This window comes from Sclerotinia sclerotiorum, genomic scaffold (assembly GCF_000146945.2).
Source record: "Sclerotinia sclerotiorum 1980 UF-70 scaffold_17 genomic scaffold, whole genome shotgun sequence".
Lineage (NCBI taxonomy): Eukaryota > Fungi > Ascomycota > Leotiomycetes > Helotiales > Sclerotiniaceae > Sclerotinia > Sclerotinia sclerotiorum.
In genome coordinates this window covers 135039-162168 of record NW_001820819.1, presented here as the reverse complement: position 1 = coordinate 162168, position 27130 = coordinate 135039, and the positions used below count along the sequence as shown (strand labels likewise).

At 43.7% G+C, this 27130-nt stretch overlaps 13 protein-coding genes across 13 annotated transcripts; 5 read left to right on the top strand and 8 right to left on the bottom strand.

Annotated features, from left to right (window-relative positions):
* Positions 1-570: 570 nt before the first annotated feature.
* Positions 571-1297, top strand: SS1G_11018 (hypothetical protein; the record flags this gene model as incomplete). The annotated part of the gene is made up of 4 exons (XM_001587728.1): positions 571-748; positions 800-886; positions 972-1166; positions 1230-1297. The coding sequence occupies 4 exons, from the start codon at positions 571-573 to the stop codon at positions 1295-1297; spliced, it is 528 nt and encodes a 175-aa protein (XP_001587778.1).
* Positions 1298-2103: 806 nt separating this feature from the next.
* Positions 2104-3434, top strand: SS1G_11017 (hypothetical protein; the record flags this gene model as incomplete). The annotated part of the gene is made up of 3 exons (XM_001587727.1): positions 2104-2202; positions 2479-3180; positions 3234-3434. 3 exons carry the CDS (start codon positions 2104-2106, stop codon positions 3432-3434), a joined length of 1002 nt encoding a protein of 333 aa, XP_001587777.1.
* A 493-nt stretch (positions 3435-3927) lies between these two features.
* SS1G_11016 (predicted protein) lies at positions 3928-4374 on the bottom strand (the record flags this gene model as incomplete). Its single annotated transcript, XM_001587726.1, has 1 exon — positions 3928-4374. The coding sequence occupies one exon, from the start codon at positions 4372-4374 to the stop codon at positions 3928-3930; it is 447 nt and encodes a 148-aa protein (XP_001587776.1).
* A 521-nt stretch (positions 4375-4895) lies between these two features.
* SS1G_11015 (hypothetical protein) lies at positions 4896-6907 on the top strand (the record flags this gene model as incomplete). The annotated part of the gene is made up of 5 exons (XM_001587725.1): positions 4896-4926; positions 5194-5546; positions 5602-5974; positions 6030-6627; positions 6694-6907. 5 exons carry the CDS (start codon positions 4896-4898, stop codon positions 6905-6907), a joined length of 1569 nt encoding a protein of 522 aa, XP_001587775.1.
* Positions 6908-7271: 364 nt separating this feature from the next.
* Positions 7272-7442, bottom strand: SS1G_11014 (predicted protein; the record flags this gene model as incomplete). Its single annotated transcript, XM_001587724.1, has 1 exon — positions 7272-7442. The coding sequence occupies one exon, from the start codon at positions 7440-7442 to the stop codon at positions 7272-7274; it is 171 nt and encodes a 56-aa protein (XP_001587774.1).
* A 123-nt stretch (positions 7443-7565) lies between these two features.
* Positions 7566-7872, bottom strand: SS1G_11013 (predicted protein; the record flags this gene model as incomplete). Its single annotated transcript, XM_001587723.1, has 3 exons — positions 7566-7694; positions 7753-7795; positions 7847-7872. The coding sequence occupies 3 exons, from the start codon at positions 7870-7872 to the stop codon at positions 7566-7568; spliced, it is 198 nt and encodes a 65-aa protein (XP_001587773.1).
* A 2262-nt stretch (positions 7873-10134) lies between these two features.
* Positions 10135-13555, bottom strand: SS1G_11012 (hypothetical protein; the record flags this gene model as incomplete). Its single annotated transcript, XM_001587722.1, has 11 exons — positions 10135-10139; positions 10424-10731; positions 10846-11005; positions 11054-11133; positions 11183-11301; positions 11351-11557; positions 11669-12258; positions 12308-12964; positions 13103-13193; positions 13248-13410; positions 13488-13555. 11 exons carry the CDS (start codon positions 13553-13555, stop codon positions 10135-10137), a joined length of 2448 nt encoding a protein of 815 aa, XP_001587772.1.
* A 1312-nt stretch (positions 13556-14867) lies between these two features.
* SS1G_11011 (predicted protein) lies at positions 14868-15254 on the bottom strand (the record flags this gene model as incomplete). The annotated part of the gene is made up of 2 exons (XM_001587721.1): positions 14868-15038; positions 15195-15254. 2 exons carry the CDS (start codon positions 15252-15254, stop codon positions 14868-14870), a joined length of 231 nt encoding a protein of 76 aa, XP_001587771.1.
* A 912-nt stretch (positions 15255-16166) lies between these two features.
* SS1G_11010 (hypothetical protein) lies at positions 16167-17917 on the bottom strand (the record flags this gene model as incomplete). Its single annotated transcript, XM_001587720.1, has 2 exons — positions 16167-17652; positions 17712-17917. The coding sequence occupies 2 exons, from the start codon at positions 17915-17917 to the stop codon at positions 16167-16169; spliced, it is 1692 nt and encodes a 563-aa protein (XP_001587770.1).
* A 1700-nt stretch (positions 17918-19617) lies between these two features.
* Positions 19618-20344, top strand: SS1G_11009 (hypothetical protein; the record flags this gene model as incomplete). Its single annotated transcript, XM_001587719.1, has 2 exons — positions 19618-20036; positions 20101-20344. The coding sequence occupies 2 exons, from the start codon at positions 19618-19620 to the stop codon at positions 20342-20344; spliced, it is 663 nt and encodes a 220-aa protein (XP_001587769.1).
* A 255-nt stretch (positions 20345-20599) lies between these two features.
* On the bottom strand, positions 20600-22360 carry SS1G_11008 (hypothetical protein; the record flags this gene model as incomplete). The annotated part of the gene is made up of 5 exons (XM_001587718.1): positions 20600-21217; positions 21269-21973; positions 22030-22109; positions 22162-22229; positions 22299-22360. The coding sequence occupies 5 exons, from the start codon at positions 22358-22360 to the stop codon at positions 20600-20602; spliced, it is 1533 nt and encodes a 510-aa protein (XP_001587768.1).
* Positions 22361-22770: 410 nt separating this feature from the next.
* SS1G_11007 (hypothetical protein) lies at positions 22771-25432 on the bottom strand (the record flags this gene model as incomplete). Its single annotated transcript, XM_001587717.1, has 2 exons — positions 22771-25313; positions 25366-25432. 2 exons carry the CDS (start codon positions 25430-25432, stop codon positions 22771-22773), a joined length of 2610 nt encoding a protein of 869 aa, XP_001587767.1.
* Positions 25433-25915: 483 nt separating this feature from the next.
* Positions 25916-26351, top strand: SS1G_11006 (hypothetical protein; the record flags this gene model as incomplete). The annotated part of the gene is made up of 2 exons (XM_001587716.1): positions 25916-25920; positions 26006-26351. The coding sequence occupies 2 exons, from the start codon at positions 25916-25918 to the stop codon at positions 26349-26351; spliced, it is 351 nt and encodes a 116-aa protein (XP_001587766.1).
* Between the last annotated feature and the right edge of the window lie 779 nt (positions 26352-27130).

Below are 27130 nucleotides of genomic sequence, written 5' to 3'. Positions count from 1 at the left end.
CAACTTAGTTACCCCGCCTCTAAGATTACGGACTTGAGAATATGTTGAAGTTGGGCGAAAGATCAATATATTGGTTGGCATTCGAAAGGATATGCTTTGAGAAGACCCTCGAAGACGAGTGAAAACGTTGGGCCCACCGAGGTACTCAATGTATTTTTGGCTGTTTGGATGTGTAACGGTGATTGAACTTCCAAATTCGGTGAGGAGAGTGCAAGCAACAAGAGAAAGGGAACTGGTGCATGAACAAGTTTTATGGTTAGAAAGAGAAATTTGTACAATTATTTTCTGTCAAGCGTGTGGTCAAATATGTATTTAATTGTATGTATTCTCATCTAAACAGGTGAAGGTTTATGTGCCTGCATTTTGTTGCTTAGAAGCTTAGGTTATTAGAATGGTGATGACGGAAATAACCAGCCCCGCCCCGGTGGATGCGGTGGATGGCGGCTACAGACCAAGCAGCGTTTAGCGGTATGTTCCGTCCAAAAACCCCGGATCTATCAACCTCAAGCCAACGACATAGCGACTTTTGAGATCTCGATTTCAACTATTGACTTCCCGCATTGCCCCAACATGGCACCGAATAGTGACGTTTACCACCCTCAAGATGCCTTGAAAGCAGGAATCAACGGCGCCTTGATTTCGGGATCCGCTGGTGCTTTTGCTTCCGCGATCCAAAATACTTTACACAAGAAGAATATCGGAGCATTAGGTTTCATTACAAGGACAGGAAGCACAGCTTTCATAATGAGTAAGCCTGTCAAATCGACCTTTTGGCCGCTTTCATGCTGACACTTTTCAGCCGCGATCGGTGGAACATATGAATTCACAAAATACGCATCCGCCAACTTGCGAGAGAAGAACGACACTTACAACACTGCAATTGGAGGTTTTTTGGCAGGATCAGTCCTAGGATTAAAATGTCAATACCCACCCAAATCATTCGCAGCGGACTGATGCTAATTTATTGATAGTCGGAACAACCCCTGCGGTGCTTGGATTTGGGACTTTGGCGGCGGTTGTGCTTAGTGCATTCGATTATACTGGCGGTGCCCTGTCCGGATACAAGAGAGATCCAAATGTAGATGAATTTGAGAGGAAGGAGCATTTGAGAAAAAACCGAAGGATACCTATTGAACAGACGGTAGCAGAATTGGGCGAAGGAAGAGGTACGTTTTACCAGCCATTTTGAAGAACCTTCAACTAATCACTTCAAGGCATCTATGGACCAGGTTATGACGAGAGAAGAAGGGAGAGGATCAAGGAAAGATACGGTATTGATGTACCAGCTAGATCTTAAGGGACCTTGTATTTATAGTATGGAGGCCTCGAACAACAATGTACATATGTTTAGGGCTTGCAAATCGTTTTAAAATTATAGGCTGAAGACCTATATTTCAGTTTTATGAACTGACGGCGACCTCATGCCTAACTCCGATCATAGGAATTTGAATGATTATCAAAAAGACCCAGAGCACAAGTGAGCATGTTCGAGGGGCTGCTTCTAGCTGAAAGGAAGCAACGCAATTGGCGGGTTCTCTATCACCCACAGGGAAACTGTATCAACACCTGTGTCAAAAAAAACTTTATGATTTTTATGTCAGCTAGTAACACTGAAACTCGACCAAGAGCAAGCTTTCAGCCCTCATCTTCTGGCCAATAATCAATCACGTGCATGATGTAAATATTGAACTACTGCCGGCAAATACTAATTGTTGAGTTTAACCCCGCAACATGCTGCGAACCTCGTCCAACCCCTCATTGATCGACGGTTTGAGTAGTATAGTTATAAGGTCAGCATTTCTACAAATTCAGACACATTTCGTCTTTACAATCAACACGATTTGCAACCTTCTCGTGTGCCTTCACTTGCATATTTTCGATCACAGGAATTTTGTGCGGCCCCGCTATCAGCCAAAAAGTGGTGTGCTTGAAAATCAAGTCATCTGCTTCCACTCTACAACCAGTTGTTGACCCATTTTCGGGCGCACGTTGAGACCTTGGAAGTAAAAGGACCTGTTGATTGCCGCGACAAATATTGATATACAGTAATACAACACTCTTATTTATTTTATTTTTTTTCAATACTTTTTACTTTTTAATATAATGGAGAAGGCGATGCCAGCTGTTCGTGCACCATTTAACCAGTCGGCTGGATTGTCGCAGGATGTGAAGGAACGTTTCTATCGACACTTTCAAGGAGAAGTGACAGGCGAGTCAAGATCTGCCCGGCTACTGAATCTAAGAATCTGGGAGTGTTAATCTTTCAATAGATCTCCAACAGCGAATAAGCCAGCTCGGGAATCTCTCCTTGGTTGGAGGGGAAAGGCAAGATGCTACAGACTACTGCCTTGCCAGTATCACAAGACTTTCCAATGAAGTCGCCGATGCCACTGATTATCTTCCAGCATATGATCAGAGAACTTATTCTCAGGCAAGGATATCCTTAAAGACCGATGCACTTATACTGATGACAACCAGGCCATTAAAGGTCTCTCAGAGAATTTACAAGAGGTAAAAGCCAAAGCCGCACCAAGAACTAGGTTTCGGTTCACATCTACGAGCAAGAATAGTTCTGCGGTTTCTATCAACGACGCCGCTCAGCTAGCCAAAGAAAGTCTCGATGCTGCTATGAAGTCGTCTATGTTGTCTTCCACCGAATCATCAATAGCTACGACGCCAGCTGATTTGATGACACCGCTCGGTGAAAACAGCGCTAGGGACATCGTTGGCGATCTACCTTCTTTCCCCAAGAATTATAATGCCGAGATGGCCACTGCCTCCGACCAAATCCGAAAACCCAGTTTCTCAGAAGCAAGCACCATAAATATCACAGGTCACACTGGTCTTCACATAATCCTACCTTCCTCAGCGTCCCGCGCGACTTCTTCTGGTGCTATAACGAAACTAAATAGGTGTATCGTCGACATGTCGGTACCGACGGCCAACGGAGCTCCTTTTGCTGGGCTTGCCTTGAAGAACATCAAGCATTCTTTAGTTATAGCTGGGCATATTGCAGGACCAGCGCATGTTACCGGTATTGAGGATAGCATAATTGTCGTTACGTCAAGACAAGTCAGAATACATGAGTGTAAGAATGTTGATATATACCTGCATTGTGCTAGCCGGCCCATCATCGAGGACTGTAGCAATGTTAGATTTGCACCAATCCCGGGTTCCCAGGTATGTTCTACCACAGTTTACAGCTAATATCGGAACACTGACATTATGTCTAGAATGTTACAGATGAATCCATCGAAAACCAATGGGATCAGGTTGATGACTTTAAGTGGCTTAAAGCGGAGCCTAGTCCAAACTGGACTATATTACCCGAGGAGGAGAGACTGAAAGAGGAAATTTGGACAGATGTTATACCAGGAGGGCCAGGGGTCGGGCTTGAGGATATTCTGAAGAAGGTTGGGCTCGTTGGGCGATAATTATCACTGACCTCTTCTAAGCATACAGTCCTCTGATGCAGGCCAACCAGTGATGTACATAAGATGAACGTTTGGGTAATGCTATAGCGTAGTAATAAAACGTTTCTTCTGTGATTTCATATTGTTGATATTGTATTAAAATCATAATAGTATCGCTGCTGAGGAACGAGTGTGCATTTTGCTCTACCCAAACTTCTTATCATCCCAACACTCCGCCCCGAGTCTCGCGCCATCCAGAGCGCTCAGCGCACGATAATGCCTCAAAAAGCCTGTTCGATCTTGAGGGAGCTTTATTTAGCGTACCTCACAAGGTATTCCATGGTGCTGAACACCTGACTAATCCCGTTAGACCTCTTTCTTCATGAATAGTATTCCCCATTACGAAAGTAATGTTTGATTCCTTTCTTTCTTCCCCTCTTTCTTATTTTTATTGACTATCCACTCTCTCAAGTCTCCAGTTTCTCTCGTTCTTTCTTCTCGACTATCCAGTCTCTCAAGTTTCCATTTTATCTCCAGATCCTCTCTCCTCTCGCTCTTTCTTCATATTCAGTCCTACTTTCATCAACAAATTCAAAACCTCCTTCTGCTGTCCAATCTTCTCCTCGCACTCTCTTATCTCCTCTTCCTGGTCTTCAATAGTTCTATGCATATCCGGCATACCCCTCACACTCACCCTCGCCTTTTGTAATTTATGCTTGATGCCATCGGTCGCGGCGTAGATATCTTTGATATTTAACGGCCCGGTACTATTTGCATTGAATGAAGGGGTCGCGCCTGGCGGAGAAGCTGCGGATGGATTACTTGGAGAGAAGTTTTGGAGACGAGAAAGTGTTTCGCAGAGCACTGGAATTGTATCGATTGAATCTGCAGTAAGACCCTCAGGGAGAATCATGGTTGAAGGAGCTTGAGACGATGTAACTTGCGATGGGGTAGTCGTCATCTTCAATCAACTTTTCGTATTGGATTATGAAACTCAAAATCCGGACCCGAGTCAACGGATTCTGCAGTGTCTTCAAATCCTCGAATCGAATCGCGTTAGAGATTGAATGTGGAGAGGTCCGATCTGTCCTTGTCCTTGTGTGCTAGCTAAGCAAAGCAAGCAGGGCAGGTTCGCTCTTATCGCGGCGGTTTCGCAAGTACGGCTGGCTTGGAGGGGCCTGAAAACTATCCGTGACCCCACCATAAGCGCAAAAAGCTTCTTAAAGTTATCCCTCAACAATTCACTTTTTTATTTCCTCAAGTCTTTCAATAATAAAGTCTCCCAATCTTCATTGTACATAAGCTTAAATCGATTTAGAATAGATTCTTTTCTCGTACGTGGGTTTTTGGTCCTCGATCTCTTTTTCATTCTTTCTAGCGACGAAAGAAATGCTGATGGACATTGATACTCTTTGTTTTGGCGTACCGAAATTGGAGCTGATATAGCCTGTGTTTAGATTCGAAACAAACAATCTCGCCAAAATGGTCCAAGTCGAAAACAAAGCTGTCTTGAGTACGTCAAAAGATTCCACGTATCCTCAATCTCTTGATATATCTATCAATTTTCCCATAGGATTCTGTTGAGTGAACGTATCCATTTGGCGTGTACATACTGGGACTCGTTCGCAATGCCTCGAACCTCTATTCCCACAGTTCAGCTCAACACTGAGAAACTACTACCCCCTACACCTACGAAGCAGAAACCAGATTATATACTTGCACTATTTTATATCCTTGTGTATCTTGAAGTCTCGTGGCTAATTGTAATGGTTTGGCGCAGTTGTCATTGATGGATGGGGAGTTCCAGGCGAAAATTCACCCAAAGATGGAGATGCTATTACAAACGCCGAAACTCCAGTAATGGACGCTTTCGCAAACAACGCAGATGGTTATACCAAGCTTGAGGCATCGTCCTTGGCAGTAGGTCTCCCAGAGGGCCTCATGGGTAACTCGGAGGTCGGTCATTTGAACATTGGTGCTGGACGAGTCGTATGGCAGGATGTGGTCAGAATTGACCAAACAATCAAAAAGGGAGAGTTGAACAAAAATGAGGTTGTTTTCAAGGCATTCAAGGCTGCTAAGGATGGCAATGGACGTCTTCACCTTTGCGGTTTGATCTCCGATGGTGGTGTTGTAGGTACTCCTCCGACACAATTGATGCAGTCAATACTTACTCGAGTAATAATAGCATGCCAAGCAAGATCACCTCTACGCTCTCCTCAAAGTTGCAAAGGAACTCGAAATTCCCCACGTCTACATTCACTTTTTTGGTGATGGTCGTGATACCGACCCAAAGTCCGGTGCTGGTTATATGGAAGCCCTTCTTGAGAAGATCAAGGAGATTGGAATTGGTGAGATCGCGACAGTGGTTGGCAGATACTATGCAATGGACCGTGATAAGCGATGGGACAGAGTCGAAGTTGCATTGAACGGTCTGTGTATTGGTGAAGGGGAGGAGAGCAGTGATCCAGTCAAGACAATTAAGGAGAGATACGAGAAAGGCGAGAACGATGAGTTCTTGAAGCCTATTATCGTTGGAGGAAAGGAAGCTCGTATCCAAGGTAAATGGCTCAAGTTTCTACGAAGTTCGTCAGCGGTACTAACTTACATTCTTAGATAACGACCAAGTTTTCTTCTTCAACTACCGATCCGATCGTGTCCGTGAAATCACCCTACTCCTCGGTGATGTTGATCGTTCGCCAAAACCAGACTTCGCCTACCCAAAGAACATCACCCTTACTACCATGACCCAATACAAGCTCGACTACCCATTCGAAATCGCATTCAAGCCCCAGCACATGGGTAATGTTTTGGCCGAAACTCTCGGTGCCCAAGGTGTTAACCAGGTTCACGTTGCCGAAACCGAAAAATATGCTCACGTCACATTCTTCTTCAACGGAGGTGTTGAGAAGGTATTCCCTCTCGAGGTTAGAGATGAATCGCAAGATCTCGTACCATCAAACAAGAGTGTCGCTACCTACGATCAAGCCCCGGAAATGAGTGCTGCAGGTGTTGCCAAGCAAACGAGCAAGCGTATTTCCGAAGGCAAATTCGAGTTTGTTATGAACAACTTTGCGCCACCTGATATGGTTGGCCACACTGGTGTCTATGAAGCTGCAGTAATTGGCGTTGCTGCTACTGATAAGGCCATTGGCGAGATCTACGAGACCTGTAAAAAGGAGGGATATGTTCTTTTCATCACTTCTGATCACGGGTATGTCTATCACTCTTTCTACCTGTTTCCTTTTAAATAGGCCATACTTACAAAACTTCTTTTTAGTAACGCTGAAGAAATGAAATTCCCCGACGGCAAACCCAAGACATCCCACACAACCAATAAAGTACCATTTATTATGGCCAATGCCCCTCAAGGCTGGTCTCTCAAGCAAACAGATGAAGGTGTTCTAGGTGATGTTGCACCTACGATTTTGGAGGTTATGGGATTGAAACAACCCGAGGAGATGACTGGAACAAGTCTTTTGGTCAAGAGTTAGATTCCCGCCCAGCGTTGAAGTAATTTGCAAATTGTTTCTAGTTTTGCCATTGCATTGTTATGACTAAATGAAGTTTGCGTTGTTTTTTTTTTTTTTTTTTTGGTAGAGCGAGCATAAATTACACAGAATAAAGAGCTAAAATTTCATACTTTACAGGCAAGGGTACGAAGAGAACTCATGATGAGACGAAATAGAGAGAGATAAAGTAGATTCGCGAAGATGTATTTATAGATACCTTGAATGTATTTGGATAGAGTGTTTGTGTATATTGTTGCTATGCACTGTACAGCAGCTACTGTACAGCAGCTCTACGATGACCCTACTTCCAAATCTTCGCCCTCACCTTCCTTGGGTGATATTTCACCTACTGCTCAGTCATTTTATTCTCCCCCTCCATACGCGCCACAGGAGGCATACAGATCTTCATAAACCCCTTGTATTTCTCCGGCTTTCCTGTATCATAATTGAAGAATATCATATGACCTACCTGTCTTCTCAGCAACGATAGCTTGTCGCCTTGGTTGGTGACCGCCATATCGTCGTAATGCCACAGTATCAATCGGGAAATACTTTTATTATGCGATTTTGGTATGAAGAGCTACATGCAATGCAATGCATAGTTATTAGCCATGTTTAAGCCGGGGCTGAGTAGGTCTACCTAGGTAATCTTCCTTAATTGGGAGATCTCGCATGCTTCTTCGAGTTCAAGATTTAATGTCTTGATTGTGAGTCTCATGTTCATAAAATCGTAATCGTGAAATATTCCTTGAGCATCTATGATCCATCTCTCGAATGGATATATCATGCGTTGGTGACAGGTTATCATGTAGTAAGGTCTTACTTACATGTAACGTGTTTGAAAGAAAGATGTCTTGATTGATCGTCGAACTAGTTATTGTTTTATTTCATCTTTGTCTGAACTTTGTTGATAATTACTACTTTATCTTTAGAGCGGAAGCTATCATTCTTGTTGATTGCGAAGTGGTGTATTGAGAGAGTCGCTATCGCTATGGGGAGCTTGAAAGATGATCTGTGTAGGAGTGAGTGTGTTGATGTCTGCGGGAACTGTTATGTTGTAGTGTTCTAGGGTGAGAAAGATATTTACTGGGGGAATATGGTCGGTGGGTAGAATTGTCAATGGGAGTTTTATAGTTGTGTATACATATATATACATATCTTTTGATATTAGATTCATTCGGGAGTTAAAGAAAAGCACGAAAGGTCGAATAGCGACATGCTCTATGGGCTACCACATCGAGATTGAACTTCATTGTTGAAACGGCATCATTATATGCATAAGAATCGGCAAAACACAAGCTATTTAAGTGATTATCTCGAAACTTCACACAGGGATTATGTATCTTGTATATCCTTTTACTACTCAGGTTGATCACTGGTTACTATCCAGTATAGAAAGCTGAAGGAAATCAGGCCCAGGTTAATAGTTAATGTGGTTACTAGAATTTTGGTCCTTCGAACCTTCTTCCACACTTTTCCAAGGGATTTCTAATAATATGTCTTATGAAATTTCAACGGGACTTGGTGAGAACAACTTCTTGTAGCCAATTATGATGGTATTGAGAGCTTAAGCAAGAACCGAATAAACTCTTCTGCGGCTTGCGGAATTAGGCAGACGTTAAAATTTAAGACAGACTGATCAACATATCATACAACAGCTATGCTATTACTATTAACAGGTGCTCATTCATGGTGGCTCGAGTATAATCAGGGAAAGAAAAGGTGATGGTTTGAGTTTGTGAGACCATTGGATATTTGAACCTCCCGACATTTGAAAAATTAAAATCAACCATTGAATAAAAAACCACAATTAACCATAGCTCCATCGTGACCAAGAAACCCTACGGAGGATATGGCTTTGCTATTATCTTCACAAAGTCCTGCAGCAGGAATACTCAGATTCCTTGACAGATGTGATTGTCAAAGCCTTCTTCTTGCCCAGCACTTACTAGCTCTTTACACCCCTTTGAGTGTTCTTCCATCGAGGGGGAAAGATTGCAAGATTCCCCAGCATATAAAGTAAATCAATACTCCACTTGCAAAGAATGCAAGCACACACTCTCCTCGCGACGCTGCACACACTAGGATAAAAAATCCAGCTATGCCCCTTCCTCAAAAAGAACAATCAATTTTGATCTAAAATCTCCAAGCTTGCCGTATAACCACGTATGGATATCTAGATATCTATTCCATTGGGAATAGAATCTGAGCTGTAATTCGCGAATAAGCACAAAGTAATTCCATCAGGAATGGAATTTTCTAAATGAGTTGGTATAGAGATGTTGATAGGGAAGTGGTACTTTATGATCGCTAACTAGCTAGGTTGGTTTGATCTGAAATGTATATTTAACCGTGAAGGGAGGTTGGAATTTGTTAGGACGTAAGTACTAAGCTGCAAAGCACTAGGTACATATCTTCCATCATGTTTGCGGTTAAGGAGTATGTGTCTGAGTACCATTGATCTCGATCTTGATCTTGATTTCGTTGCATCATAGCATTTTGATTTCCGCTGCTGATATAACTTATAAGAGTTATTGTCGATCAAGAAAGGTCCTTTGGGATAACCATTTAGATTTCCTTCCCAATGAGTTCATCCACCCTCTCAAAACCACATAATCCTATTCTTGTAATCATACATAGGCAGAACTACCCTATTCTGTGATCTTGAACATAGTCTGGACTCTGGACACAACTGACTAATGTTAACTTTTCGTAGGGATGGCCACGCGAAGCGTGCGTGCTCTGCATGCAGGTTTGATCGAGCAGAGGAGAAGAGACATAGCCATCGCCATCAGAATTACGAATTCCTCGCACGAACACACACAAGGTAAAGGGCACCAAAAATGCATAAAATCAAAAAGTTTACAGATAAAACATGATAAAAATAAAAATACAACCACCACCTTGACCTATGCGCGCAAGGAAGAAACCTCTAGGCTCATACTAAAGTAATCTTAACAAAAACTTCTCTGCATTACCTGCCCTACCTTACAGCACAGCAAATTTATATTTACAGAGGTTATACAGTATGTACCAATATACCCTTGTCCCAGCAAGTCAATACGGGTACAGCAGACACGCAGACACACACACACACGCGCAACAAAAATCAGCGACATTCCCCACATTCTAGATACAGTAAGTAACGAAAGTCTCCGCTTGAAGATAGCACTTCGACCTAGCAAGACACAGATAACAAATTATAAGTTCTAACCTAAGACGGAAACTCAAGTAGAGGCTCAGTCTGTAAGGGGACTCTCATAGTTGCAACTTTGTTGGTAGGGGCTTTATGATATGGATGAATGAGACCCTCAATGGCAGGAAAAATTCAAGAAAGAAGTCATAAAAATGAATCAACGCATCATATTATCGATCTGGTGAACGCCCCCCACCCCACTCCAAGTATAGGTATCTGTATGTTTTTCATGTAATCACTCATCTTACATTACCTCTTTGGTCTACTTCCCGCAACCGCTCCCCCCAACCTCCCAAACTTACCAAGACCACCCCTTGGTTTCGTGTGTTGTGCCCCCGGCGGAGTCGAATTTGGCGCTTCCTTAGGTACTGGGGACGGACCTGATAATCTCGGGGAATCTTTAAAGCCCCTAGTATCTCCACTTTCCATCCTCGATTCAAATCCGCCTAATCCATCATCCATATCTCCACCAGGCCTCCTTGCCCGCCTAGCCCTCTCTTGTACAATTCTGAACTTATCCAGTAATTCTCCCCACCTAATACCACTTTCCTCCCTGCCTTTCAATCTGCTACTCCTGTCATAATTTGACGGCCCTGCAGTCGTCTGAACGCTAAATGAAGGAGAAGAACCATGAGTCTCTGTGCCACTCTTCTGACGTTGATGGAAAGCAAAGGTAGAAATCGCGTCGACTACACTGTTATTACGAGATGAAGAAGGTACGTACGCTCGAGGTGCTATGTGCAGATAACCTATCGCACTAACACTATTTAATCTATTCTTCAATGCTGCAAAAGCCGATGATTGCGGAAGCAGCATAAGAAGACCGTAAAGACATTTGTAAAGATGAGGGTATTTTTCAGGTTCAAGTAGTTGAAGTCGAAGATCTAAAACATGTGGTTAGTGGAGTTCTAGGTCCAGTGTCATCATCTTACATGTGAAGACCGGAGATTCTAGCAATTGGACCAGTTTATCGATTTGAATGAGCATATTGACTGTCATTTCGAGCTCGGCACTATTCATGTTAGTATCGTTTCAAATCCGAGCCGCTCATTCATGTATACAATATCTGTAGAAGATTATATGCTTGCTCATAAGCTTGTCCTAAAAGACACAGTGAGAAGGTAGCGACAGCATTGTAGCACCAAGACCTGAAAAGAGCAACGAAGAAAGCTTGCCCGTCCTATATGAATATTAGCAGATGATAAACCAGGTAGATGTGTATAACAAACCCTATTCTCGATATTTCGAAGCCTCTTTCTAAGGTCTGCTAATTCGGGTGCAGTGATGAGATTATTGTTGAGATTCTGGACCATGATGCTAGCAAATTCTACATCCTCTTCCTTTTCTATGCAGTCCGCAAGTGTTCGGTAGATTCGTTCCGCACTTAAATTGATGCATAATTGCCTAATAATCAAGTTTCCTCGAGTTTCGAGGAGCTTCCTGTCAGTAGAAAATAGTTGAAGTAAGTTTACCATGAAAGAAGTAAAGTAGTCATCATCACTATTTCTCGATATTTGAGATAATAGTTGAAGATCCTTAGTAACTACGGCTTCAGATGGATCAGAGAGTGTTTTGAGAAGAGCAGGAAATATGCCATCATTAAATGCAAGTAGTTTCTTGGGAGCCTTTCTGTGTAGCATGAGTAGCCAATTTAGGGCTTCAACTCTGGTAACTTCGTGATCATTCAGAAACAGCAGCGTGAGTGAACTGACCGCTGCTGCATAATCTAGATCTACATGTGCCTGATATGGGGGAGGTGTCTGTGCTTTGCTGGTTGGGGGCGGGGGAGTTTGTACTTCTATCTCCCTTTTATCAAGCTCACGAGACCCTGACAAGGAACCGCGGTTTGTGGCAGAAGAATCTCTTCGTTCTTTTGGAGTAGACTCCTTCATCGCGAGGAATCTAGATGGGGCCGAAGATGGAACCTCTGATGCAGTACCCTCGTCCGATAGTGACACAACATAAGCCATTAATGATGTGTTAACTCGGGCGGCGGCTTGCCGTATTGTTTCGACCCCACTAGCCATCGCCGGAAGCAAATGAGCCAATATCTTTGGAGCAAATGGAAGAACTTCTTCAGGGCAAATATCGAGAAATTCCACGATCCATCTCAGTGATTCAAGTAAGCTATCCTCCTCTAATTGATGTAAGCGAATTGGGTTAAAATGTTTAATGCTGCATCTTACCTAACGGAGTATCCAAATTTGCCGTAAGAATCTCAAGAATTGCTTTGTGGTTAACGTGAACATCTTGACCGGGAACCCAATCATCGTCGCTGCTGATGTCCTTGTCATCTAAATCCATGTTTGAGTCATCGTCCCCACCTAAATCTTGCACTAATGATCCCTCACTATCCATAGAACCAGATCGCTTCCGTTTCGTATCGCTGCGTGATTTTCGACTTTCTTCGATTCCTTTCTTAATGCGTGATATTCGTTTGATCTCGCTGAGAAATCTCTCAATTGCACCTTGAGTAGCCACGTGAACATCTCGATTCGGATCACTCAAAAACTTGAATAGCCCTCCGAGAAATTCAGGTAGGAATGAGACAAGTTCTAAATCTGGAATAGAATCCAGTAAAGTTATCCATCCCACAAGAAAGGTACGCGTGAACGGGTTTATCACGTAAATCCGCTCTTTAAGTAAAGGTATGAAGCGGGCCAGGGAGAAGGCTGTAGGAAGATCTTCGGAATCCTCAAGAGCTTCTTTATTAGATTCAGACGTGGAATCATCAGAAGTGTGTAGGATTGAAACGTAGGTGGCTGCAGATTCGGAAACTATGTCTTTTATTAAACGATCCAGAAGTTCTGCACCATTTTTAACGGAGAGTTCTGAGTCTGCTCCTAGCTGTTTAGCGCCGTTAGTTTGAAAGTCGACTTAGCGGGTTTCTACAATTTGACTTGCCTTGCATAAAGCGTCGAATATGTCATTAAAATAAGGTAAAACTTCACCTTTTGCCACTTTGGCAATATTGTACATACTTTCGCACGCATAATACCTTACTCGAGCATCTTGGTCAGTGAAGCAGGCAAGGACTGGCGGCACAATTTCGTCAAGATATCTTGCAAGGTCCTATGAAATATGTCAGTTTGGTGCATGTACTACCAACAAGAGTCTGCATCATACCGGTCCTAATGCGATAGCAGCAGCAGCCAGACCAATGAGACCGCCATTTCTGGCATGCGGCTGATGGACGGCGTAAGCATAATCGTTACACAGTTGTTGAATGATCTTTTTGATTCTATCAAACTCCTTGGCTGCAGTAAGATCACGAATAACCCGTTCAAGACTGTAGATATCCGTCAGTATATTATTACATATGGAGATGTTCGAAAAGGTTTGAAGGAAACGATATTCAAAACTTACTCTAACGCGCCGACTTTCCGCTTGTCATAAAGCTTATCATTTAGAGCACGCTGTATACTTTGATCCATCTTGAGTTACTGATGCAGTCAAAAGTTCATGTTAGCTGAGAATACTCTGCTCAATGACACTCCTCTCAGTCTTTCCTTCTCATATCGCAAAGCAAAGTATAATGGCGAAGAAAGTGGATAGGTAGGTGGATAGCTAGCTGGAATGAGGAGATCACATGAGTGAATTGAATGGTGGGTGCACCGTGAGAGTCTTTATTCACAAAAGAAATGGGACCAATAAATTGAAGGCGGTCAGATATCCCGATTATCCTTCTCCCAGTTATGAATGAGGGGGCGAGTGTATATTTGATTGTATTGCAAGAGTTTTTGTTTTGCGGTGTGAAGAAATTGGTTGTTTGCTTGAGGCTGTGGTTGTGGATCTCAAGTTGCAAGACGAGGCAGGAAAGCTTGATGACGAGGATCCGTGATCTTCAGTAGTAAGAGAAGGGTCTACCCAATCAAAATGCGTGTTTCTTTAAGGTTATGAGAACAAAATGATATAGATTTATCACAACTGCGATCAATCATTTCTTTCTTCAACAACAGTAACGAAGTTCGATCAGAGATTTTAGAAGGAAAGAGATATGCCGATATACTTACATACAAAGTAATTCACTCAAAACTTACCTACTAGTTATTATCACATTCCACAGGAGAATAATATCTAGGGAGGTGGTAGATTCAACATTGAATTGTTTGCTTTCCCTGTTTGTTGCTATCAGATTATGTAAGCTTAAAGGCCCTCAAGCAATTCGAACCAGTCAAAACGGGCCGAAGCGCAACGGATAATGGCCGAGCGTCCACGTGATCAATGCATGAGGAAGAAGATCAACCTCTCGAGGCGACGAGGTGGCTGATGATATTAACATTTCATAACATTCAATTATCAGATTATGTGTAGGATTTTATATTTTGTTGAAGTCACTGTTTTAAATTATCCATACTCTTAGCTGAAAGCAGGTAATGAAATGTCACTATAATACAATGTCACCTTTTTACACCCATGAAGTCAAATTCGTCGGAGCCCTCATCGCAAGCATTACATCAAATGCTAAAGTATAAGTTTAGGTTGTATTGTTTGCCTTGGCTTCTTCCATCATGTCCAACGTTGTAAAATCACATCAGCTGAGCTGCCCAAGCATGGGTATTTGACATTTCAATTCCCTTATTCCGTATCCAATTGCCAATCTAGTAACGAATACGAAAGCCCAAGGAGAATACGTGTTTCAAGACGAGGAAGATCCCTCGAAAAAAAAATTGGAAAAATACAACACTATGGCCAAGCAGTTCAATCTGAGGCATTTGACCTCCCCTGACAACCTTCAAGCAACATTCAACATTCAGCAGTCGCCTCCAACCAGCCCCACTTGTTTGCATGACGAGCACAAACGGTTTCCATGGTGCAATAGAGGCATTGCTCAACTCCAGCGCCATGCTCCTGTTTATCCCGTGGAGAGGTCTTATCTGTCTGAGTATTTTCATAGCCAGTCGATGCACCATGCTCCTGTATCTGATCTTGCATCCCCCTATCTCACGTAGCCTGAGATTGAGCATGGCGTTGGCTGTTGCTATGACCCGCTCGAGCTGATCTTCTCGCGAATCCTGACTTAACAATGCTTAGTATTTTAGTTGCAGCCTGGTCGACCCCCACAAAACTTACTCCAGGGTGTGCCTTTGCAATACGTCGAGCAGCCTCGGGTGTCATGCGGCGATTGCCCATTTTGAAGGTTACGGAATTCGATAATGAGTGGTCGATAGCTAGTGGATTCGAAGTTCTGGTACAATGTAGATAGTATGGGTTCGAAATATTGAGGGACCTGGATCCACTGATGCAATGGCGTGTTGAGAATATATGTAGGTTTTGCTCGATATCATAAGTAGAATCTTGTAGGCAGAGAGTTAGGAGCTGTGTCTGAATTTAGAAGCCTGATACAGCATGACTCGGAACTCCGCGTTTGCTTTTCTGTCTACTCTTTTTGCAGCCTTAAAACACATAAATATGCCTCAATTGGCAACTTTTGGGCGAGCCTGATGCTGTATCATATTCCTATGGCAATCCCATTCGTTCGCCTTCTATTATAAAATGTACTTGTCATACATTACTTGGGCTGGTGCGTGTGCGGAAGATGGCTCCACGGCTTCTTTGATTTCCGTTGAATGATAGCAGGGGACACTCTTTGGACACTGGTTTAGGTTCCAAGTCCATCATGTCGGGCTCGTTACCGTCTGCACACTCAAGCCCTTCTCCGCATCCTGAATGAAATTCTAGTGGTTCCGGGTAGATTGCCGCACTGCATATCCCGTAAAAATTCGGACCGAGTGTCCGAAAAGAGACATGACGATAAGTGATCACAAAAAATGGGCTGATACAAATGTTCTGGGGACAATCATATCTTGAAAGACTCTAATGCAATGGGATGGACATCTGCAATCGCTTGCAGCATGCAGGGTCTATCGCGAAACGTTAGACAATGACTGGCTATGGAATCGAGAAACGGGATCATACAGTCCCTGGTAATATATCAATGCATGGAAAAGCGGTGTTAAAATTGCGATTCACCGCTCCTTGTGATCAACCAAGTGATATAATGCGGGTAAATAAGATCTCTATTGCAGTTACCTTGGGACGTATCTAGTGCCCATGAAGAATATCACCCTTTTCTACTATACTCTTTTGGCATTTAGCAAGGATCGCAGCTTGCCTACCAACTTCTTCCAGCCTACCAATGACATCTTTATTGCCATCCACAAACCCGTAGAGTGCGTAGGGGATGCCCACGTCGTTGCAGAATTCTAACACAAGCTTCTGAGCACGGCGAAGATTGTGTCTAGGCATCCTAGGGAAAAGATGATGGATAGCTTGAAATTGAAGCCCTCCATGGAAGAAGTCCAGCCACTGCGGACAATCGATATCCATGGTCGTGCGGAGCATCTTCTGCGGGAAAGACTCACGTGGTCCAAGCTCTGAAGTGCTCATAGAGAAATGTGAAAGAGTTATCTGGGCATGAACTGGCATGGTAACCACATGACTGACCAAGACGAAGAGAACTCTGGCACCGTTTGTAGGAATACCTTTGTAGACTACTCCATAACCAAACCATGTCCAGAAGAAAATCTGACCTGTAATCTCTAGCCATCTTTGCCACCATGCTGGACCTCTCTTTGGCCCAAGGCCTCGAAGAAGATATTCCCAGGACAAGCGGTAGAGATTGAATCGGCCAAAGCACAGGATTACATAGTAATAGTATGATTGGTACGGAAGCAGATATTGCGCGAATACGTCGTACTCCAAGCATTTTTCATAGAAGGTTGAGGTCAGAGATTCCAATAATCTGTGTGTGACAGCAAAAAAAGGGATATGTTGAATATCTGGGTCATGCTCGGGTGAATTTGTCACAATGTGATGGACATTATGATTGCGTTTCCACCATCCAAGTGAAAGACCACCGATGAAGTCTGCAAGTCCAATACCGATGAGAGAGTCAATCGTAAAGTTATGAGTAATACCCATGTGGCCCGCATCATGCACTGTGAACACTAATTGATGCCATAGACAACCCAGGAACAACCCACTTGTCCCATACCAGCCCCACTTAAAGAAAATGACTGCCATAGAGGCAAAGAAAGTATAACGACAGCATTCAATGGCGTATGCAGTGTAATTACAGTCATACAGGCCTTCCGCACGCATCCGTTCATCCAATAAACGGTACTTTTGGACGATCTCTTCTTGCGTATCCGGATCAAGGGAAGGATATTTGGCGTGATCTAAGTCAATTTGTTCTCGAGTCAAAGCATCGAAGTGTGACATGCCATCGTCCAGGTCAGGGGCAGAGGATATGGAAGAGGCGGAGGATACGGGGCGATCGTCTTTAGACGGCCCTCTTCTGCGTACCTCTGGGAAATCTTCATCGAATGTAGGCGAGGGGAGTCTTGAGCTATCAGAGCTCGCTCTCTCATCGAACGTATTATTATCTTCTTCGGAATCGTCTGACATGCCTTCAACATAGCTCCGAAACTTTCCGTATTGTATCGGGGGAACAAAATTCTTCCAACGACCCTCCACTCTACCAATTTGGTATTTGCTCATGAATGCTCTCGTTTCTGCTGAGTGAAGGCTATAAAGGACTTGTTAGTCTGGAAGACTGTGCAAGTGTGAGACAGATACTTTACGTACGCATTTACTTCATCTGTTGCATCTCTGCCTATCATATGCTTAATAGCCTTGTCTCCGCCAGGATGGTATTTCATCCATGCATCTACTTTGAGTACGGCCTGATCAACAATAACAATAGACCTGCCATCTGCGATGAGACCTTCGATTTGTCTTCGAGATATAACCTTCTCCTTGGCGGCGGCTGCCATGGCTTCAAAGGAAGACATTGGAGAACAATTCTTCCTTGTGGTGGATGAGAAAAAACAGTACAATGGCAAAGAAATTGTAGTGACAGTGAAAGCAATCAATTGATGCTCCAAAACAGGTTGCGTGATAGAATCATTCAATAATTTTGATTATATTTTGAACAAAGTTAATGGTACCAAGTCTAGCACGTACCTAATAGTGATCGTTAGAAACTTGCGGTGTCACTAGTGGTGACAGTCCTTTGAGCCAGTGGGGGGCTCGGATCTCAATCCCTAATCCTACAGGGTCCAAAAGGCCATTGCTCAGTAGCGTTTCGTATTAATAAGTGTTTCAAAGTTGCAACCACAAATGATGAAGTTCAACATCGCTATTAATTAACAAGTTATCAATTACCATCATCCATTCATTCTAGCACTTTGTGGACTCATTTTATATCACGACAATTTTGACGGATATAACTTATAGTGTCTAGAACAAACTCCATCTCAAAAAAAGACGCTCTTTGATGGTCATCTGAAAGTGCAGATAAGTCGACACTCCGTTTCCGTTTATATTTGTAACGAAGTGGGCTTGGAAAGCTCCCAGCCCTAGTTAATTGTCTACAAATCAAGAGCTGTCATGAGAACTAACACAAACATTGTTGATCATCTCCGTCCATCACTTCTGATTGCAGTGTGAGTGAGAACGAACTCACGGAAAGCTCACTGCCGAGCAAGTGTTAGCAACATCGCTCGGCGGCGACATTGACCGTGGCGTTGACGGTGATGGCCTATAATGCAAACTCGGTCTTCGTTCAAAGTTCATCACAGGTGCTCCATATGCGATAATGGGTCGATCTCTTATGGAGTTTCTTTTCCTATTGGGCTCTCTTCTACTTGCAGTGTGACTTGATCTTTGGTAGCACCGGGGAAGTCTTCATTGTGACCTGTTGTGGTGAGTCGAATACCCTCATGCTACATCGAATGATTTCACGGAAGTTTCTAGAAATAGTATATATTTCAGCTGTAGTCTACTGCATCAACTAGTACCATTGACATGTCGGTATTGTCACATTCCGGATGTAATTTCCCTTTTGGACATATGTGTTATCTACTGCTTAGGTAGAAACATGCAGCAGCAGTCGTTATGATCATCTTATGATATCTAGTGCCAAACAGTGCCCCTCGGGATTGTGCTTGTGGGTTAGGGTTCTGCTCTTTTTCCGCATTCGCACACCGAGGTCAAGTCTCGCATTCCAAGGCGGTTAGAGGCCTTTCCTATGTCCCATTGAGTTTGAGATTGTCACGATCTACTTCTTCACACTCTCCTTTAAGTCAAATTCGGCAATCAGTGTCTTCCGGAAGGCCAATCGCTTTTGATCCATAAGTGACATTGCATGCCATGAGGAGGACAAGGTGTGTTTGCTTGACTCCTTAGCTTCTGCGTAACTTTAAGTGTACCTATTAGAAATCTCCTGATGCTCAGAGAACAATTGCAAACACGGCATAGATTACGATATAGAACTTCCTTCGTTGTTATCTCCTAATATTCCCGGTTGCACGGGGGTTGTAAGCCTCGTTCTCTTGGGCAAAATTTTCGTTTCACAGCGAGAGGGTATCCTCCTTCCCCCCAAGTATAAAACATTCGTCGAATATCCATCTCATACATAAAAACAGTCAAGAAACATTCTAGCAGTTTTACCAAGTCACTAAAGCAGAATTGCTCCGATCCAACTACCACAATGAATCTCACTACCTGCCTCCGCAAATACAACCCCAACGTCTTCCGCCAACTAGACCCCTACTCCGACCCAATCTACCTACAATCACCGCACCGACCCCAAACAGCCCTCGCACACTCCCTAATCATCCCACGCACCCATCCTTCCTACAACTCTACACACATCTACAACGACTGCCAGTTCTGCGAAGATGATCCACGCACCGGTGCACACTACTGTCGTACTTGCATCGAAGCACAATACTATGCCCTGCAATCTCAATCACATTCCCAACCGCAAGTCCAAGATATGTACTACACCGTATGCGAATGTCCGCATTGCGATAGCATTTCAAATCCGTCCACCTTCACTTCAAGAACCTATTCTAGAGGTAACGGCACATATTCAAATTTAAATATAGAACCGGTTTCTCAACAACTGTAAGTTCAATTTTCACCTGACGATACAATCGAGCTATATGACGTGGCTGACTGTCGATGGCAGGCTTAATGCAGGAAGATATACACATGTATCTCCCAATAGACTCGGACGAAGTCCTTGTAGAGACGTGGGTTTACTTGCTTCCAGTTCCTGTTTAGGCGCTCTAGGTGGCTTGGGTGGACCCAGTTTTGGAAATCTCGGTGCTCTTAGCGGGATTGGCGGGGTAAGAGATATGAGAGATACAAGGCATCATGGTGGAAGATATGGGTTGCAGAACAACCGGCTCGGGATTGGATATCGGGTGTAGGATTTCGATTTTTTTTTCCCAATTATCATCAACATTTATTTTAGAGTTCGTAATGAAAGCCTGGAGAATCACGGGTAACAGGAAAGGAGTTAGTCAAAATTGATCAGAAAACTTTAGGTTTCATAGGTTATCGACGAGTGCTGCGCATGCTTTATGTAACCATATCTTACACGAATCACAAACTCAGTCTCATGCTTATGCTTATGCTAGCACCAATCATTAACAAATCACGCCCCCACAAGTTCTACCACGCTTCTAATAATGAACAGCCTTGCCATAGGTGGCCATAGCAGCCTCCTTAAATGCTTCCGCCAATGTCGGGTGTGCATGACACGTGCGTCCAATATCCTCACTTGATGCGCCATATTCAATGGCTAATGTAGCTTCCGCAATCATCTCTCCGGCATTTGGTCCGATGATGTGAACACCAAGGATTCTATCGGTCTCCGCATCGGCAAGCATCTTTACCATACCTTCAGTGTCCAAGTTGGTCTTCGCTCTTGAGTTTGCCGAAAATGGGAATGTTCCGATCTTGTACTTAGTGCCAGCAGCCTTGAGCTCCTGTTCGTTCTGTCCGACCCATGCGACTTCGGGATGTGTGTACATAACAGATGGAATGGCAGCATAGTTGACGTGGCCATATCCCTTCTTAATGTACTCAACAACGGCGACAGCCTCTTCCTCGGCCTTGTGGGCAAGCATAGGTCCGAAAGTGCAGTCACCTACAACTCGGATGTGTGGCAGCTTAGTCCGGTATTCCGAGTCAATGACTAATCTTCCCTTATCATCGGTCTCCAGACCGATGTTCTCTAATCCAAGACCTGCTGTGTATGGTCTTCGTCCAATGGCAACAAGTACGACATCGGCGTCAAGCTATACAAACTATTAGTGGTGTACATGCAGTGCTCAATAGGCTTAGCTTACGGTTTCTTCCTTCCCGCCCTTTGCAGCCTCGACTGTAAGCTTGACCTTCTCACCACTAACATCACCACCCATGACCTTAGTGTTTAGCTTGAAGTCAATACCTTGCTTCTTGAGGATCTTTTGCGATGATTTTGCGATCTCGGCATCCATTCCAGGTCCACCAATTTGAGGTAAGAACTCTACAACTGTAACCTTCGTACCAAGTCTTGACCAGACGGAGCTCATCTCAAGACCGATGATACCTCCACCAATAACAACCATGCTCTCAGGCACCTGCTCTAGCGCAAGAGCTCCGGTACTTGTAATAATTCTCTTCTCGTCAACCTCGAGTCCTGGAAATGGTGTAGCTTCACTACCAGTAGCGATGAGAATGTTCTTTCCAACAATAGTCTCTTCTCCACCGTCGGAAAGGTTGACCTTGACTTCGTGCTCGCCAGTAAATGTAGCAGTACCCTTGACGTAATTCACATTGTTCTTCTTGAACAAAAATTCAACACCCTTTGTAAGTCCGGAAACCGCAGTGTCTTTCGATTTCATCATTTGTTGCAAGTTGAGTTTGACATCTCCGACTTCAATACCTCGAGCTTTGGTGTCATGTAAAATTTGGTGGTAAAGATGCGAATTGTTGAGTAGAGCTTTCGAGGGAATGCAGCCGACGTTCAAGCATGTTCCCCCGAGAGTTCCGCGCTTTTCTATACATGTTACCTGCAAAAAATGTTAAGACGCTGCAGCAAAAACCCCTCTTGCCAAGCAAACCGTACTTTCATGCCCTCTTGACCAGCTTTGATAGCGGCAACATATCCAGCAACACCACCTCCGATGATAACCAAATCCTGCTCATCTTCTACATGTCAGTTGCTTCCAGCTCATGACATTGATCGGAATCTACTGACCAGCTTCAGTGGCATATCCTCGTCGCGATAGGTTTGCAATTCCTGAAGGGGCGACTATCTTGGGAAGGCTGATTAAGAGAAAAAAAGTTAGTACAGAAAACTTTCAACAGGAATTGAAGCCTGGCAGTTGAACTTACGAGGATTGTTGTCTGAAGGCAGACCTTACGGCCGCTCTGGGCACTAATAAACTGCGAAGCATTTTGTATGAAGGGTATTTTTATGCTATTCAACAACTTTTAACATCGCCGCCGTTTGTTTGGGGACCCGACGGACGAAGCGGATTGATCCGAGAATCACGTGGGGATTTTTTTTTAAACCGCGAGTCCCTGGCGCCGCTTGGCTGTGTCAGCTAGAAGCCGAAAAAAACTCAATTTGGCACTTGTGAGGTTTGTTTCGGTTTAAAAAAAGATACTAATCAAGCACTAGGTACTGATGTACAGTGTACACATAGGTATACATCAAGCAAAGCAAAAATTCATGGAAAATATAATGTTCGTCATTTCCGACTTTGTATGTCACCACTCATTGGTATTTATGTAAAAGCATGAGCTAGCAACAATTTTATAAGAGATGCGACCTTCTAACTCCCAATCCCATATCACCAACCCACTAGGCACGGGTATCTTCATTAAGCAAAGCCTGAAGTGTATCTCCAGCAACTTTACAACCCCATTTCACAGTATCCTTCTCATTTTTTCCTCCTGCTATATCCGTCTTGCCGACTACCTTCTTCAAGAAGTATTGTAGTCCAGTGATCATTTGAGGTGTATCCTTCACCCTCGAGAACAGATTTGCAATTGTCTTCTTATCTCGGCCGTCCTTCGATGCCTTTTGAGTTTGAAGTAGCATAGTGATAAAAAGAACCTCGCAGAACGTTTTCGTCTTGGCTTGTAAATAGCTAAGATTCAAGTTCTTGAGAACGTTAAGTCCAAGTCCACCCTCTGCCATCAATGTACCAAACATCTTGGCTAGATTGACAATGTGCCTTGTATCCAACTCTGTATCCTCTGCAAAATCGTCATCATCGTCGTCGTTTGTTTCCCCCATCTTCTTGAAAAGATCCCACAAACTGAATTGAAAGGCCATCTTGAGTTTCCTATCGCCGCACAATCTCTTTGCTATTAATGTATAGTACGGGTTGTACAACTTTTCCGCACCAGAACATTGTAACAAGACTTTCGGTATCTCAAGCTCTTGGACTTTTTTCAACTTCAACTTCATCAGCCGTAGATATGCGTCTTGATAATCTGAGGCGGACATGATGGTAATGAATACGGCTCGACGAATGTCCGTGTTCATACGTTGCTCTCTAGCAAGTTGAACTAGATCAGAAGTTCCAGCATCTACCTCTTGAACTTCTCTAGAGTTCCTAGCTTCCGATATGGGCTCTTCATCGTCTTCGGCATTACCTGCCCAGCTCGCACCAACCAACCACCATTTTCCCTTCTTATCCGAGTCTCTTATATCCTTGAGGCCTATCCGCAGGGGCTCACTAGCTTTAATACTCCGAGTATTTAGTGTCCCTAGTGTCTTCTTCATCCGAATTGTATGCTCTGAAGTGATGGCGGAGGCGACAGCACCAGTTTTCATTTTATTATTTTTGAGATCATTGATGGTTTCGATCATGAATTTTGTCCTCACTGACAACTTCTCTTCGCCACCTGCCTTTTGAACGGCAGGTCGAAGCATAGTAACAATATCCTTCAACGCTGAAGGGTCGTCTTGCCGTAGTTGAGGGCCTGAAATACGTACAATCTTCAATAGAAGTTCGGCATTTAGTTCTGATAGCGTATCTAAAAAGAGCTTGATGTAGTCGAAAATGAGATTGCTTCCCAATACTTGGAAATTATACATTTCTGAAAGTAAAGCTATCAGGTTGGTTGTTTCCTTGCTGTCAGGGATGGGTGCTGAGGAGCTTTGGTTGACTGACGCCACACGTGCATAGTGCTCATCAAAGAGCTCAACTACTCTCTGAATTACCTGAGCACCAAAATCCGTTCCAATAATCTTATAGATCGCGGCAATGAATCCGGCGGGGAGGATGATAAGGGTATCGGGTAAAGTCGTTGGTTCGCAAACGGAAGTCAGGAGTAGATCAATAAGGGTAGAAGTCATGTGTTGACGAGCATTGACCCGATATAATTTTTCTATCTCCCCAAGGAGGGAGATCAGATTGGCTTCTGTCAACCTGTTGACTAAACCTTGAGTTTGCCGTCGCAGCCGCACTAAATCCTCGGAATCTGAGGAAGACGCCTTTCGTAATGAAGGTGGGATGTATTTTCCAGAAGAAGCTGCAGTTGCAGCCACAGGTGCCACATAGGGATTTTCACGAATTTTTGGCTTCGGGGGAGCGTCTTCTTCACTTTCAGACCCAAATCCTTCAAAGTCGTCATCAGCTATATCCTCATCTCCAAGATCACTATCGTTATCACCAGAATCACTACCCATGGAATCAGGTTCATCCATTGAAATGTCAGACGCTTCGTCGTCATCATAATCATTCAGCATCTCATCGTCTTCGTCCTCTTCCTCCTCTTCATCCTCGGAAGTCTCATTGCCCCTTGCACGCTTTCGGGCTTCTGCTCTCTTACGTTCAAGCCAATCATTTGCCTCCGCCTTTCCTTTCTTTTTGAGCTGAACTTCTTCATCTTCGCTCTCGTCTAAAGCGTCGAGATCACCCAACAGCTCATCCAATCCATCTTCTTGGAATGACTTTGGCAGGCCCTTCTTCTTCCCTTTCAACCCTAATTTCTTCTCTAGTGCAGCGATCTCGTCATCGTCCTCGGCCAATTTATCCTTGACAGCCTTCGAAATATTCTTCCCAATCCGTGATCCAGAAAGAGTATCCTCTTCACGGGATGCCTTGTCTTGAGGTGGATCCGTTTTCTTTGTCGTTTTCAGTATAGATTTTGGTTTTGGGCTATCGTCTTTTCTCTTCTCGGGTATAACTTTTGCATTCAACGGTTCAATATCCTCATCTTCCTCATCTTCTTCACCGTCGTCATTGTGCCTGGCATGTTGCGACTTCAATCGCTTCTGAGGAGGAGGCCTGGATGACTGAGATCTACTTTGCTTCTTCTCTTGTCTTTCTGCTTTCCGCATCTCTTTGCGCCCAAGACGCTTGCGCCCCCGGCTCTCATTTCCACCACCGTCTGTAAATAATGGTAAGCATGTGAAGATATATCGTCGATGGCTAATATTTACCTTCGATTCCTAGTTGCTGAAGAAGACTATTGGGTAATTTAGGGGCTTTAGATTTCGGCGGCGCCATTTTTTTGATAAACAACAGAACAAAAGATCTAATGCAAATCGGTATCGATTTGAACCTTCGAGTCTGAAAAAAAATAAAACAAAGCGTTAAATCATAAAATGCAATAATAATGCGTTTCCCAAGGCAAAAAAGATTCGACGACCTTCAGACAGCGATAAGAAATTTTGAGCTTTATCAACTTTTTTTCCCCCAGCCTTGATGAAAATCTCAGCCTCGCGTTAGAAACTACCAGGTAGCCTGGTCCAGAACCCCACACATTTCACCACCCCACAATCATCAGTCACAGCTTAAAACAAGCATCATAACAGCAATCCGCATCATGGTGTCACATTTAAGTAATGATGAGGTATGCTTATATTGATCCTGTTAATACGCTTCTGGGCAGATATTAACAATTCTGCACAAATAGTTTTTCTCAAAACTCGGTTCTCTCTTTGATTCAAGACGGGAAAAAGACCATGGCTCTGTCACCCTAACACAGAAATGTTGTAAGTACTTCTCTACACACTTGGTGTTCTGCAGCAGCACCTTCCTACATGTGTCAAGATTTCTTCTGACTGCCAAACCAGTTAGTTATGGCCCAGCTTCCCATACTTCCATGGCCATGGTACCAGCCGCCGACGCCCTCAGCGATATCCTCACTGCCCAATTCCCAGACCTCTCACGCGATGCCCCTATGCCACTCCTCATCCGCGCCACAAATTCCAAAGGCAAGTTGAAGCGCGGAGAAAAGATAAAACTATCCACTGTCGTCCAACCAGATCAATTAGAAGCTTTTTTTGCTAGATATGCAGAAATATGTAAAGGTGGCATGGGTGCGCTTAAGAAGAGAGATAAGAAACAGGCGAAGGAGAAGCTCAAGGCAAAGAAAAGAAAGATGGGCACTACGACTGTTCCTCCAGGAGAAGAGAAGAAATGAAACAATGAAAGCTGGCTTTCGCTGGGGTTGTAGAAAGTCCAGTATGGAACATCGATACCCTGGGAGAGCAACCGAGCAGCATCAGGGGGTGGGGATTCTGTCGTTCAACATCACAGCATGGCGTCACATAGACGGAAATTGTTTTTGATTCCTATGCAAAGGTATATAAGAGGATAATATAATACCGAAAAAGGCATACAGGGCGTTTGTCCAAGATATCCATTCCCAAGGACTAAATACTACCGTTTATTCAAACTCTGGGCCATACATTTATAGACATCTCATACGCTGTGTTACAGTGGAATCAGTGTTCCGACAGTTTCTTAGCAATGCGAAAGTCTCGCATACGACTGGTGTTCGAAATATTTCTCCATTGGTAGTCAGCTAGTAACTTGTCACATAGTTTACTTCTTCAGGCTATCTTAACGTGCTCTATTTCCATTGATTAATACACAGGCAAAGAATTCCTTTTCTTAAGCTCGAGAATTGTTACAAATCTGATCACTAGCCCATATCCCTTTCCACATATGGACAATCCATTTAGTTCCATCAAAATATCTCCCATTCCACAGCAGGCCTTTCAACGCCTGCCACTATGATATAAACTCAGAAGCTGAACACCATTGACTACTCCAATCATATAAGGATCCTCTTATAGTTCAAATCCATCCCGATCTATATCATCGTCAAGAAGCCCAGGTCAATGCTGGACTAACCATCCCTTGCCAAACACCATAAAAAGAAAAAAGAAACACTTTGAAAGGACCATGCCTTGGAAA